The 15,005-nt window shown below is 44.1% G+C and overlaps 2 protein-coding genes across 3 annotated transcripts in view; both read right to left on the bottom strand.

Annotated features, from left to right (window-relative positions):
• LOC119965483 (protocadherin-10-like) overlaps positions 1-15,005 on the bottom strand; it is a 48,122-nt gene that overhangs the window by 16,714 nt on the left and 16,403 nt on the right. The window lies entirely within an intron of this gene.
• Positions 6,483-15,005, bottom strand: part of LOC119964287 — a 134,596-nt gene continuing 126,073 nt past the window's right edge. The window contains 8 exon segments of the mRNA XM_038793563.1: positions 6,483-6,629; positions 8,315-8,855; positions 8,857-9,366; positions 9,368-9,826; positions 9,828-9,904; positions 9,906-10,293; positions 10,295-10,622; positions 11,145-11,273. Of these exon segments, the coding sequence (XP_038649491.1) occupies positions 6,483-6,629; positions 8,315-8,855; positions 8,857-9,366; positions 9,368-9,826; positions 9,828-9,904; positions 9,906-10,293; positions 10,295-10,622; positions 11,145-11,273 (2,579 nt within the window).

The raw sequence follows: 15,005 nt of genomic DNA, 5'->3' as shown, positions 1-15,005 counted from the left end.
GCTTCACTTCATATTTACGGGTGCACAATTAAAAATATGCAGACAAGCACCCATAGACATCGCGTTTTAATTTTCAGCCTCTTTTTATATGATATATATCGGAATCCAAAGGCTTTTGGTAAATTTGCCACCAATTGTCGCCAACGTTTAATCGTCACATTTCCAGCAACCCGCCCCCCACCGCACGCACACGTTTAGTTATTGGTAGATTTCTTATTTTAAAACGGCGGCTGAACTTTAAACGTCCTTCATCAGTTTAAAAGGGTGTCAAGATGTCTTGAGCGTTGCATAAATATTAAGCGTATTCTTGATTTTCTTGACATGCATTTCACCTGATGAAATCCGTAGCACTTGTTAGCGCTTGGGTATAAAAATAAACACTTCAGTGTAAAAATGCCAAAGAATACTTGAAGCCGATTTTAAGTTTTTTGGATACTGTTTCTGTATGACGCAATGTGTTCACTGCTTTCACCGCGATACCAAATGATGACCTGCCTTCTTGCCACCACGCTTGTGAAATGGTGCCCATCAAACAATATATAACCCAACGTAGAAATCTTACGTTGTTAGCATGATACCCTTTTGATTCATATTTCCTTTGCCAATGAATATACTGCGTAAAGAGGACACAATAAGAATTACTGAAAAATAACTTTTACGTATCACACGACTTTAAGGATACATCTATACTAAATGCAGCATAGTTTTCCAGACAAGTGAGATGCCAGTTCCAGCCGCATGCTCCACTTAGCCCAATATAAAGCATGCCTTTGTATGTTAGTTTGATTGGAAGCGATCAGTTAAGTTGATATTCCAGTACAAATACCAGAATTTGTTTTGAACAATCAGAAATATCTTCATTTCCAGAGGATACAACTGTTTGATAATGTGGTAATTTCCATCTTCATGCTACCACGTTGGCAGCATTCGGGTACAATTTTCTTCAATATTGAAAGTATGTTCAAAATAAAGTCAACGTTGTTTTTATGTTCTGCATGCTTAAATAATTTCAGAATTATATATTTCGGAATTGCTTGTTCATTTCGTTCATTGTCGAACTAAAGTACATGTTTACATCGGACCCCACCATATCTAATCTGAGCACTACTTGATGCTTGGTCATATTTATCGAACTGAGTCAGGCTATTCAACTGAACAGGACCATGTCTGCATGTATACTTCTCATGAGCTTCCTCCCAACTCCTCTTCATCTAAACGTATTAACAAATATTTACGTTCGTTCCTGCCTCATGTGTCTATCTTGGGTCATCTTAAATCCGTCCATATTATTGATCTCAGGTTCTCCTGTACCTGAAAGTTCCGCGTTTGACACACACACCCTACCCCCCCCCCCCCCCCCCCCATAATTTTCATTTGAATTGCATACTGGATTTATTAGTTACTATTATATTTGTGGTCCATTATTCTGTTTTTGCTCCAAAACTGAAACATCTTCTTTACCTCAACTTAGCAAGCACTTACACGTGCAAATTCACCACTCAGTCTTCTCTTTCTAAATAAAATATTTCCAGCCAGTTCAGTCTTTCCAGATGGTTATACTCTCTCACGTCTTGTATTATCACAGCATCTGCAAATTGATCGAATTCTTTGAGGAAGTGGCAACAAGGGTTGATTAAGATAGTGCAGCAGATGTGGTGCTCATGGACCTTAGCAAGGCGTTTGACAAAGACAAACACGGCGGATTGGTAATGAAAGTGAAACCCTATGGGATACAGCACAATTTTGCAAACTGGTAAAAAGTTGGCTTACAAACAGCAAACAAAGGATAATGGTCGACGACTACCCTTGCAATTGGAAAGTTGTTTCAAGTGGTGTTCCTCCGGTCTCGGTGTTGCGACCCTTACTATTTGTATTATATATTAATGATTTGGATGTAAATGTTGGGAGCGTTATTGGGAAATTTGGAGACGACACGAAGATTGGCCGAGTGGTGGACTGTGTACAGGATAGCAATGATCTTCAAAACGATATAGAAGGATTAGTGGAGTGGGAGATGAAACTGTCAGAAAAGTGTGAGGTCATGCATTTAGGGAGGCCAAACAGTTGTAGGGAGTACACAATAAATGAGAATATACTACGACGGGTAGATGAAGGGAGGGATCTTGGCGTACAGGTAAAGGCAGCAGTTCAGATAGACAAGGTTCTTAAAAAAGCATATGGAATGTTCTCCTTCACTGGCAGAGGTATAGATTATAAATGTAGAATATAATGGTATAATTGTATAAAACACTGGTAAGGCCACGACTGGGATATTGTGTGCTATTCTGGTAGCCACATTACAGGAAGAACGTTATTGCTCTGGACAGAATGCATAGGCGATTTACAAAAACGTTGCCAGGGCTAGAGAAGTGTAGCTACGAGGATAGATTGGAAACGTTGGGGTTATTTTCCTTGGATGAAAGAAGGCTGAGGGATGACGTAATGAGATGTACACAATTATGAGGGGGAGAGATAGGGTCGACAGGATAAAATTGTTTCCCTTGGTGGAGAAGTCTAGAATCAGGGCATGTAGACTCAAGATAAGTGGCATAAATTGTAGAGGGGACAATAGGAAAAACATTTTTACGCTGAGGATAGTGGGAGTGTGGAATTCGCTACCCGAGTTGGTGGTAGTCGCAGAAACCTTAAACCATTTTGAAAAGTACCTGGATCTGCACCTTAACTGCCATAAGCTACATGGCAATGGAACGGGTGTTGGAATGTGGGAATAGAAAGTCCACCTGGTGTCCTCGGGCTGGCATGGGCAAGATGGGCCGAATGGTCTCCTTCCGTGCTGTAACCTTCCTATGTTTCTATGGCTTGATGGGTGATCTGGAATTGGTATACAATATGTGTTAGAAATATTGAACTAACTGAAATTTAAAGAACATAGAACAAGCAAGTCCTTAGGAAGAGTATTGGAATACTTGAATTGAGACCTAATTTTAAAAAAAAACATGGATAAAGAAGAGTTCAGTAGAACAAAGAAGGCGATATGGGCAATGCTGTATGAAGTTCGGGAGGTTGTTAAAAGCAATGGTCGTGATGGCCAGCTCAGTTCGGATGCGAATGGGTACGCAATTTTCTGCTGTTCAGAGCCTTACCAAGCAAGGAATCTTTTGCAATGCTGTAGAGTTTTGTTAAGTGGGTTTTTTACTGATCAACGGAAGGACATTTTAGGTCGCGCAAAACAGAATATCCGACAAGGTGTGCAGCTAGAGAACGACAGTGCATTGCTGAGCGTGCATGACAGAAGGGACGATCTGGTTGAAAACTGCAAACATTGTCGAACCTGGCCCGAAGTCTGTGATTGATGTCACCAAGTAGCAGCATGCAGAATAAGAAGAAAAATGAAGGAAGGGCAAACGTTTTGTTTGGGACAAAAAAGTGACGAACGCTTCCTGGTGATTGAGATATCATGCGCTCTGAGTGTAGGACCAAATGAAGCAAGTCACGCTAAAGAGGAAACAGAGGGGAAATGTTGGAGGAGCACCATATGTTCCTTTTGTCAAAGGTGTCAAGTAGATCATGGTGGTCTTGAAGGGACAGTGTACCAAGGTCGCGGTCACAAAGGATATAATTTGTTTCATTGGTTTGGATTGTTTTAGTTGGCTGGTGGGTCTCTTGTTGACAGAGATCTTCAAACAGGGGCTGGTTTAGCTCGCAAGGCTAAATCGCTGGCTTTTAAAGCAGACCAAGCAGGCCAGCAGCACGGTTCGATTCCCGTACCAGCCTCCCCGGACAGGCGCCGGAATGTGGCGACTAGGGGCTTTTCACAGTAACTTCATTGAAGCCTACTCGTGACAATAAGCGATTTTCATTTCATTTCATTTCAAACAGTTAAAGCCGGGACATTGTGCCCGCAATGGAATGTGTGACATCGATGTGTCTTGCAATTGCATTTCAGTGGTATTGCTCGCCAATTGGTGTGTTTCTGTCATGTAGGCAATAACATCAGTGTTACTGATTTATGTTGCATAAATACGTCACGTTTCATCTTTTGAAATATTTTCTGGAATGCTTATTGTTTGGGGGAGTAAAGTATAGAACTCAGGTCATTTTGAAGTAAAATTAAACCATTTAGGGGAGCGTAAATTGAGTCAATGTTTGCTGTAAGTGTAGTTTTTGATTCCTTCCTTTGTAAAGCGAATAAATGACTGTAATATGGCGCATAGATAGGCGCAGTACACTTTACACTTTAAATTTAGATCTATTGTCACGTGTACCAAGGCACAGTGAAAATTATTGTTCTCCGTACAGATCACGCAGATCATTCCATGCATATAAACATAGAACATACGATAAATACATGAGAATGCACAATGAAACTACATAAGCATAGGCAGCGGGTGGATTATAGGGTATATAGTGCTAGAATAGTATAGAAGGTGCGTAGAAAGATCAGTTCTGTCCATAGGATCACTTCAGATCCTAAGAGGGTCATTCAGGAACCTGGTAACAGCGGGGAAGACCCAGTTTTTGAATCTATTGGTGTGTGTTATCAAACTTTTGTATCTCCTGCCCGATGAAAGGTTTCAGAAGGGAGAATAGCCCGGGCGAGAGGTCTTTTATTTTGCTGACTGCTTTCCCAAGGCAGCGGGATGTGTGTAGACAGAGTCAATGGATGAGAGGCTGTGTTCCGTGATAGACTGGGCTGTGTTCACGACTTTCTGTAGTTTGTTACAGTCTTGGGCCAAGAAGTTCCATACCAAGCTGCGATGGAGCCAGATAGGATGCTTTATATGATACATCTATAGAAATCGGTAAGAGTCCTGTGGACATGCCGAATTTCCTTAATTTCCTGAGGAGATATAGGCGCTGCTGTGGTTTATTGGTCGTAGCATTGACGTGGGTGGACAAGGACACATTGTTGATCATGTTTCACCTAGAAATTGAAGCTGTCCACCATCTGCACCTCTGCACCATTGATACAAACAGGGACCTGGACGACATTTCGCTTCCTGAAGTTTATTATCAGCTCCTTTTTCGCTCATATGGAGGGAGAAAGAGTTGCCATTGCGCCATGCCACCAGTTCCTCTGTATCCCTCCTGTATGCTGACTGGTAGTTGTTTCAGATCTGGCCCACTGTGGTCGAGTAATCTCTAAATTTGTAGATGGAATTGGAGCTGGATTTCGCCACGCAGTCATGTGTATATAGGGAGTATAGTACGATGCCATGTATGCAGCTGTGTAGGGCCCTGGTATTGAGGACCATAGTGGAGGAGGTGTCGTTGCTTATCCTTAAAGAATGTGGGCTGTGGTTCAGGAAGTAGAGAATCCAGTTGCAGAGGGAGGAGTCGAGTCCTAGTTTTCAGAGTTTGGATCTGAGCTTGGTTAGCATAATGGTGTTGAAGTCGGAGCTGTAATCAATGAACAGGAGTCTGACGCAGGTTCCCTTGTTGTCGAGATGCTCCACATATGAGTGTAGGGCCAGAGAGATAGCATCTGCTGCAGACCGGTTGTCGAATTGCATTGGATCAAGCCTATCTGGAAGGTTGGAGTTGATGTGTCTCATGCCTAACCTCTTGCAGCACTTCATAATGATAGACGTCAGGGGAACTGGTCGGTAGTCATTAAGTCATGATGTCTTGTTCGTCTTTCGCACTGGAATTATAGTGGTGTTCTTGAAGCAGATGGGAAACTCGGAGCAGAGTAGGGAGAGGATAAAGATGACCGCAAAGGCATCTGGAAGTTGGTCCATGCAGGATCTGAGTGCATGACAAGTGACCCCATCAGGAGTGTCAACGTTCTGTGGTTTCACTTTTGAGAATGCCGGCCTTACTTCTGAGATTGTGACATGAGCTATCCGTGTGTCTGAAGCTATAGGGCCGGTGGCATCGGTTGTTGCCTTCCTATCCAAAATGAGCATAGAATGCAGTGACTTAATCGGGGATATGTGCTCAGTTGACAGAGGTTCTACTCGGCTTTGTTTTGCAGCCCCTTGTATTGTTTAAGACTTGCTAAGAGAGCTTGTGTCATTAATCTGGGACTCTAGCTTAGTCTGCTATTTTCTATTGGCGTCTCTAATGGCTTTGCAGAGGTCGGACCTAGATTTCTTGTGTAGGTCTGGGTCACCCGTCTTGAATACCTCAGACATAGACTTCCGTAAGGAGTAAATGTCCCAGTTAAACCATGGTTTTCAGTTGGGGAATGTACGCACTACCTTCTTTCGAATGCAATCTCCTACACATTTGCTGATGAGGTCTGTGATGGTGGTGGTATACTCGTGTAGGTTGGCGGCTGTGTACTTGAATAAGAATCAGTACACTGACTCGAGAAAGTCGTGTAGGAGCTCTTCAATTGCCTCGGAGCAGCATTACACAACCTTCTGAAACCGATCCTCCCGCTTACAATTCATCTTGTATGCCGGGAGAAGGAGCACCGTCCTGCGGTCCAATTTTCAGAAATGTGGTCGGGGAATGGAGCGGTAGCGTCTTTGATGGTTTGCAGCAGTGGTCAAGGATGTTAGGGTACCTGGGGGTTAAATGTGTTGGTGTAATATTGGCAGGACACTCCTGTGGTTGGCCTGGTTAAAATCTCCGGCCATGGTGAACAGGGCTTCTGGGTATTCCATTTCCAAGTCGTTTATAGCGGTGTACAATTCATCAAGCGCCTTCTTCACTTCTACCTGGGGTGGAATAAAAACGGCTGTGAGGATGTCAGAACTGAACTCCCACGGAAGGTAGGATGGGTATTCAAAGTCAGGTATTCCAGGTCCGGGGAGCAGTTGTTATCCAGGTTCACCATGTCTGAGCACCAGGAGGAATTGATGAGGAGGCATACTCCTTCACCCTTCGCCTTGTCCGAGGATGCCTGTGGTCTCTATGGTGAATCGTGAAGCCCTCAGGTTGGATGGCACAGTCCTGTGATGCAGAGTGAGCCATGTCGCTGTACAAAAGAGCACATATGACTTCCCTTTGAGAGATAAATCTAGTGTTAAGCTCCTTCAGCATGTTTTCGATCGCTTGGCCGTTTCCTGGGTTTTTGCTGTAGAGACCAGAATTGAAACCTCAGTGGTTTTTGTCTCACCTGCAGATCGGCTCAGTTCACTCGTTTTCTATGTTGGCGGTTGCTTCTGGGTGGTCTTTGGATCCGGTGAGAGAAGTCTGACCTTGTGGAAGGTAAGTGGTTGCATCTGGAGGGGTCCAGGGCTTTGGTTGCGATTTCAGGATCGTCGAGCGGGCATGTACACGATCAGTTCGGGTCCCGGGGTTCCATCAGGTCAGATGTGTTATGACTAGTACTCTATCCAACTCAGAGAAAAACAGTTCAGTATTAATGTCCACAAGGTTACACTATTGAAAAGATATTTCCTTGAATAGTAGCAGGAATGAGAGACGTCAATTACGTGCAGGGAGTGGAAGTCTCGGAATGACTTCCTTAGAGTGGCAAAGGTTACGTATGGATTTGAGGTAAGTATGCACAATTATGTTTGGTTTTGGCAAAGATAATAAGAAAAAATATCTGTTTCCAGATAAAGAGATCATATCCAAATAATTAACAAATAATCAAGAAGAAAGTTGATGAGAATTGTTTTTGCAGGTATTATAATATGGGATGCATTACCTGAAAGGACGATGGAACAAATTACAATAGTTACGTTCAACAGGAAATTTATTTGTTACATGACTAGTAAAGGATTGCACTGGCATATTATTTAACCAACTTAACATGAAACTAGATTACTTCCGTAAGAAGCCATTGCTTTTATATAAAAGCTGGCACAAAGCTCAGAAAGTCTTCATCATTGACGTACTCTGTTTAATTATTGTATTATTTTCTTGGGACAAATATGTAACTTTTACAGGAGGACACGTTTACTTAAAATTAGTGAATATTCCGGTGCGTACAATGATAACAACAAATGCAAATCAGCCTGATACCAGGAAAAAATCATTTTAGTTATGGAAAGGGTGACAGTCGCCCTGAAATTATTCTTGTCACATTTACCACCTGAACATATACATGCGCTGCAACATTAGCAGGGCAGTGGGTTTGGAATATCAGAGACCATATTGATATGTACTTTAACAATTTTTTAAAAAACGGAACAGTTATTAATCAGATTTAAATCTAACATTAATTAAGTAGGAATTGCTCAGGGCTATTTGTAAATAGGCAGATATATATTTAGCATCATTGAAAGGTAAGAACATACAAACAGAAGGAATTTGACTACTTTGGTCTTAAATTACCAATCTTGAGGATCTAGCTGTATACCAAAGAAATATTACTCACGATTGCAAAGAATAGTAGACAGCTTTTCAGCAAAATGAATTATTTTCTATTCCCAGCATGGAAATTGCTTCCAACTTATTTTCCTGCGTTGGTGTCCCGTACACTCAAGTCATTGAATGGCAAGGTAGAATTACATGGCTTTAGAAACAGAAAATCACTTTTCGATGATTCTGGTGACAAACACACTGTATATCGATAACCTTCAACCTGAACAGGCTCGGCATTATGAAATGATTCGTTTGGTGCAGACCTCCAATTAAAGGCGTGGTTCGAATTCCGACTTGTGTAACAACAGTGGTCTTCATCAACATTTCCCTCTTGATTAAACTTCAGCATGACCAGGAAAATTATGGTGACAAGAAACAATAAGGATGTTGATCCCAATATGACGATCAGATAACGATTAAGGTGATAAAAATACGTCGATGCTCCAGGATCTTCAGTTCGTTCAGACGAATTTTCTGTTACATTAGACAAAATGGATAATGATACCGTAACCGTAGTGGAGAGGCTTGGTTGACCATTATCCTTGACAACGACGACCAATTTTGTTGTGCTGATATCCTCCTCCCTTAAAAATTGTGTTGCTCTGATTTCCCCAGAGAGAAGCCCCAGAGGAAAGCCGTGAGTTCTGACCGGAATCTGCATCAGTCGCGATTACCTTTGTCACCAAGTATCCTGGGTATACTGATTGTGGTGCAATGTCCACTGATGCTGAACTGTTCCAGGTCAAATGTGAAACAGTAGCAGGTGCATTGTCATTTTGATCCAGTATAATAACATTGACAATGGCAGTGCTGCTCAGTGGGGGAGATCCAAAATCCTGGGCTTGAACTTTGATCTGGAAGTGTTTCAATTGTTTATAGTTAAAGGAGCGCAGGGCGTAAATGCCCCCATGTTTGGAATTGATCGAAACGTAAGCTGACCCACATCCGTCTTCATTCTGAGTCTCCAGGATTGAATAATTAACATCACCATTCTGGTCTAAATCTGGATCCAAGGCGGTAACAGCAAATATAGAAGCGCCTGATGTGTTGTTCCCCATTAAATATATGTTATATGAGGATTACGTGAACTTCTGCGCGTTGTCATTTATATCTGAAACGGAAACTAAAATGATTTTGTTGGTCCCAGGATGAAATAGAAATGTTGTATATCGGGGCCGTTTCCCGGTTCAAAATATCGTTGGTAATCATCTTGTAGCTGTTTCTCAAGGCTTTTTGAAGTTTGAACGGAAACTTCCCTGGAATGTGACATTGTATGTTCCCGTATTCGCCAGAATCGGCATCCATAACAGTGATTAAAGCTAGCACAGTCCCCGGCGGAGCATCGTCCTGCACCGGGTTGGACACCAACGTCACGTCCAGTTCGGGGACATTAATATTCGTGTCTATCAGTCCAACCATAACTTTTGCATGTCCAGCCATGCCAGATGCTGCGTTGTCCAGAGCTTCTGCATCAAGTTCATAAATACGTGCTTCTTCAAAATCTAATACACCGTGAATTGCAATTGCTCCAGTTTCCTGGTCTAAGTTGAACAATTCGCGATTACTCTGAGAAACATGGCTGGTGAATCAATAGGTCAGCTTCATCTATATCAGCAGCGTGGACTTTCACCACCAGCATCCCTTTGGGAGAGTTTTCTGCAACACTAGATTTGTATAATTTCCTGATCAAATACCGGCGCGTTATCATTGACGTCAACTACATTGATCGAAATCCGAATTGTGCCAGATCTCGTGGGTACGCCGCCGTCAAAAGCGGTTAGTACAAGATGAAATTTTGACTCTTGTTCACGGTCCAAGGCTTTCTCTAACAACAGCTCGGCAATTTTGCTCCCATCATTCATTGTCTGAATTCTGACGTCAAAATGTTCATTTTGACTGATCTGGTAAGTGCTGATTGCATTTCTGCCGATGTCCGGGTCGTGCGAGCTCTCGGCAGGGAATCGCGCACCTGCCGAAATTGACTCACTGATCTGCAGAAGGAATTCGCTATTCCGAAACCTGGGTGAATTATCATTTACATCTATTATGTCCACGGTAGCGGGGTGTATTGTCGAGTAGAAATTGCAAAGAAAGGGAACAGGTCGAGCTTTGTCTAGAAATGTGTTCCCTGGCGATCCGTTCATGAACAAATAAAACACAATTTTCCAGATTTACCTCCATGTATTGTTTCCTTTCTTCGTGGACCAGGCGAAATTTACGAGCTAATAATTCCAAAATATTTAATCTCAAATCCTCAGCGATGTTCCCAGCAAAGGCCCCGTGCTCCAGTTCCTCGGGAATCGAGTAGAGAATTTGTCCCGAAATCAGATCCGACAGAAAAAGTAGGAACACAAACGATACCCCGCTGCTCAGTTTCGCCATTGTTCTCGGGCGGACTGCAAAATTGCAATAAATCGTCCAATCGATTGAGCTAACTTGCCTTTTACACGTCCACGACAATAATATTTGGGGAAAAAATCCAAATAGGAATATGAAACGGAGAATTGTAAAAACTAGACCTGAAGAGCTTTGCTGATCATGGCCGCACAGCATAAACGCAGACACCGTCCGTCTCTTCGTTTCTGTTCTGTTTCCCTGTTCAGGGAGCGAGGTAGATCCCTAGCAGCGTATCCGTTTCTTATTGGTGGACAACGACACGAACAAACTCAACCAATAACTGCGTCAACTTTACTTAAAGCGAGAAAGTCTTGTGATTATTTGCAATATAAGGAAACGGAAGGATACGATTTGCGGAATTTAAATTCCCTTCAAAACACAAACATTTTGTAATCTTCTTTTTTTAAATCGGCATAACATTATGTAGCAGCAAAAAGACTCAAGTCCCTCACAATAACATTTTTCACTTTTTCAAAATCTGTCGATGACGCAAATCCTTACTGTGATCATGACAGACTGACCTGTAACATCTAGTTTATTGCTGCTAAATATCACTTGTTCGTTATTAACGCAATTTGTTGGTGGCCATTGATCTTCACGTGGGTGAACAATCAAGGCAAAGTCTTGAAAAGTCTGATTGCATTTGCTCACTGGAAGACGGGGTACATTTGGCGATTATATTTAAGGAATTAACATATTTGAATGGTTTTAATTTTCAGTATATAATCTGAGAGTAAAATGTTGGTTATTATTACAGTTTCCAATAGTTATACTCAATAGCTCAATTCACATAACTGGTTCAAAAGCAAAAATACTTTTTTGGGGGACATATCTGGAATCTCACAGAGCTCGGTACACAGGTGCATCCGTGCCATCATAGAAGCCCTATGTACCCAGTTAGCAGAATACACAATACAGTCACTTCAATGTGGACCGAGCCCATCAAGAAGGCCGGGCCGAGATGCCCCATGTCCAGTGGGTGACTGAAGGGATACTTGTCACCCTACGAGCACCTACAGATGATAGGCCGATCTTCACAAACTGAAAGGGGTTCCAGTCGAAAAACATCCAAATGTTGTGTGACCACCAGCTGCACATCATTCACATCAGCATCCGGCAACCGTTAAGTCTGCACAACATCATCATCCTGGGACACTCAGTGGTTTCTGGTCTCGTTGAGGCACATCCCTACGGCTAGGGGTTGGCTCCTGTGCGACAGGGCTTATCCGCTGCGGTTGTGGAAGATGCCAACAATCCAGAGGCAACAGCCTGATGGGCTGATCCGCTATAGCAATGCCAATACTGCAATCAGTGACATGAGTGAACAATGATTTAGCATCCTGAAGATGTTGCCCAGGTGCCTAGAGTGCTCTTCAGGGATAGATAGAGAAATACAGCACAGAACAGGCCCATCGGCCCACGATGTTGTGCCGAACTTTTGTCCTACGTTAATCATAGAATTTTGGACTCTAAGGGCAATTTTTCATGGCCACTCCACCCAACCTGCACATCTTTGGACTGTGGGAGGAAACCGGAGTACCCGGAGGGAACCCACGCACACACGGGGATCATGTGCAGACTCCACACAGACAGTGACCCAAGTCGAAATAGAACTTGGGATCCTGGAGCTGTGAAGCAATTGTGCTATCCACAATGCTACCGTGCTGCCCTGAAGAAGAAGTTAATCTACACTCCATTATTCTACCTAATCCATGTACCTATCCAATAGCCGCTTGAAGGCCCCTAACGTTTCCGACTCAACTACTTCCACAGGCAGTGCATTCCATGCCCCCACTACTCTCTGGGTAAAGAACCTACCTCTGACATCCCCTCTATATCTTCCACCATTTATCTTAAATTTATGTCCCCTTGTAATGGTGTGTTCCACCCGGGGAAACAGTCTCTGACTGTCTACTCTATCTATTCCCCTGATCATCTTATAAACCTCTATCAAGTCGCCCCTCATCCTTCTCCGTTCTAATGAGAAAAGGCCTAGCACCCTCAACCTTTCGTCGTATGACCTACTCTCCATTCCAGGCAACATCCTGGTAAATCTCCTTTGCACCTTTTCCAAAGCTTCCACATCATTCCTAAACTGAGGCGACCAGAACTGCAGACAGTACTCCAAATGTGTCCTGACCATGGTTTTGTACAGCTGCATCATCACCTCACTGCTCTTAAATTCAATCCCTCTGCTAATGAACGCTAGCACACCATAGGCCTTCTTCACAGCTCTATCCACTTGAGTGGCAACTTTCAAAGATCTATGAACATAGACCCCAAGATCTCTCTGCTCCTCCACATTGCCAAGAACCCTACCGTTAACCCTGTATTCCGCATTCATATTTGTCCTTCCAAAATGGACAACCTCACACTTGCCAGGGTTAAACTCCATCTGCCACTTCTCAGCCCAGCTCTGCATCCTATCTATGTCCCTTTGAAGCCGACAACAGCCCTCCTCACTATCCACAACTCCACCAATCTTCGTATCATCTGCAAATTTACTGACCCACCCTTCAACTCCCTTATGCAAGTCGTTAATGAAAATCACAAACAGCAGAGGACCCAGAACTGATCCCTGCGGTATGCCACTGATAACTGGGCTCCAGGCTGAATATTTGCCATCCACCACCACTCTCTATCTTCTATCGGTTAGCCAGTTTGTTATCCAACTGGCCAAATTTCCCACTATCCAATGTCTCCTTACTTTCTGCACAAGCCTACAATGGGGAACCTTATCAAATGCCTTACTAAAATCCATGTACACTACATCCACTGCTTTACCTTCATCCACATGCTTGGTCACCTCCTCAAAGAAGTCAATAAGTCTTGAAAGGCAAGACCTACCCCTCACAAATCCGTTCTGACTATCCCTAATGAAGCAGTGTCTTTCCAGATGCTCAGAATTCCTATCCCTCAGTACCCTTTCCATTACTTTGCCTACCACCGAAGTAAGACTAACTGGCCTGTAATTCGCAGGGTTATCCCTATTCCCTTTTTTAAACAGGGGCATGACATTCGCCACTCTCCAATCCTCTCGTACCACCCCTGTTAACAGCGAGGACGGAAAGGCGATTGCCAACGGCTCTGAAATTTCATTTCTTGCTTCTCATAGAATCCTTGGATATATCCCGTCAGGCCCGGGGGACTTGTCTATCCTCAAGTTTTTCAAAACGCGCAAAACATCTTCCTTCCTGACAAGTATCTCCTCGAGCTTATCAGTCTGTTTCACACTGTCCTCTCCAACAATATGGCCCTTCTCGTTTGTAAATACTGAAGAAAAATACTTGTCCAAGATCCTCCAGTATAGGACAGGGAGGGCCGCCCAGAGCGCTGTCGCCTGTTGTGTCCTGCACAATATCGCGCAGCAGACAGGCAACATGCTGGAGGAGGAGTATGAACGTCAGTCCTTCACCGACGATGTAGATGAGGGGGAGAGCCAGGATGGACAGAGCATGGTGCCTGGAGAGGCACAGGAGGCCGCATAGTATGTATGCTGAAGTCCAACGTGTGCAGGATGCTTTGATCACCTCCGAGTTTACCGAGTAGTGGAGCAGGAATGGACAGTGGCACAGACAATGCATCTACCCCCACACAGCAACCCCGCCACCCACCACGTGCAACCCCGATGATACATGCCTGCTGCACTACGGGGTGCAGCCTGATGATTGACAGCAGCAGCAGGTATGGTACAAGGCATGGAGGATAATGACAACCAGCCCAGCAATGAGCTCTAGAGCTCCGCATCATTTGATAATTTCTGACTCCTGTCCAGGTTAGCAGCTCCCAATGGCCTCCTGGGTGATCCCTGCATGCGAGCATCACACGGTCCCATTGATCCCCTGGTGTGATGGAGGAGGGTAATGTGGGGGGGGGGGGGCGGGGGATACCAGAGCGGTAAGCTGTGGCTGCACCGTGTACCCTGGGCAAGCCCGCCTTCAATGTCTGCATGTTCCCTCCTCGACCTGCGACCTCTCTGCAGAGCAGCCCGCCCCTCACACCTTTCCGACAGAGCACCGAGGCAGTTTGCAGCATTGTGCACAGATGTTTAATGTGAAAACATATATACAGGTTTGTGCCCTAGCCTGTATCACTGAATTGTGTCCTGCACCCTTGCCAACGTAATTGGTGTCTACTTTTCTGGCCTTACAGCCCCTAACGCTACACCTTCGGTGGATCCCCAGATGGCATATCAGGAGTGGAGGCAGCCCACTGTGATTCTCTCCCTGTGACCCGGGTCCACTTTGGAGGTCGTCTTATAGGGCAACCGGGCCTACATGGGCCCAGCTGCTGCTCTTGTGTCCCAGGTGGAGTGGACCACCTTCATCTATATCTGTGCCACGCAACCAGCAACTGGGCGATTCCGCCAATGTTCTGAACCA

Source organism: Scyliorhinus canicula, chromosome 4 (assembly GCF_902713615.1).
Source record: "Scyliorhinus canicula chromosome 4, sScyCan1.1, whole genome shotgun sequence".
Taxonomy (NCBI): domain Eukaryota; kingdom Metazoa; phylum Chordata; class Chondrichthyes; order Carcharhiniformes; family Scyliorhinidae; genus Scyliorhinus; species Scyliorhinus canicula.
Note: the sequence above shows the minus strand (reverse complement) of the source record. Positions and strands in the feature narration are given on the sequence as shown.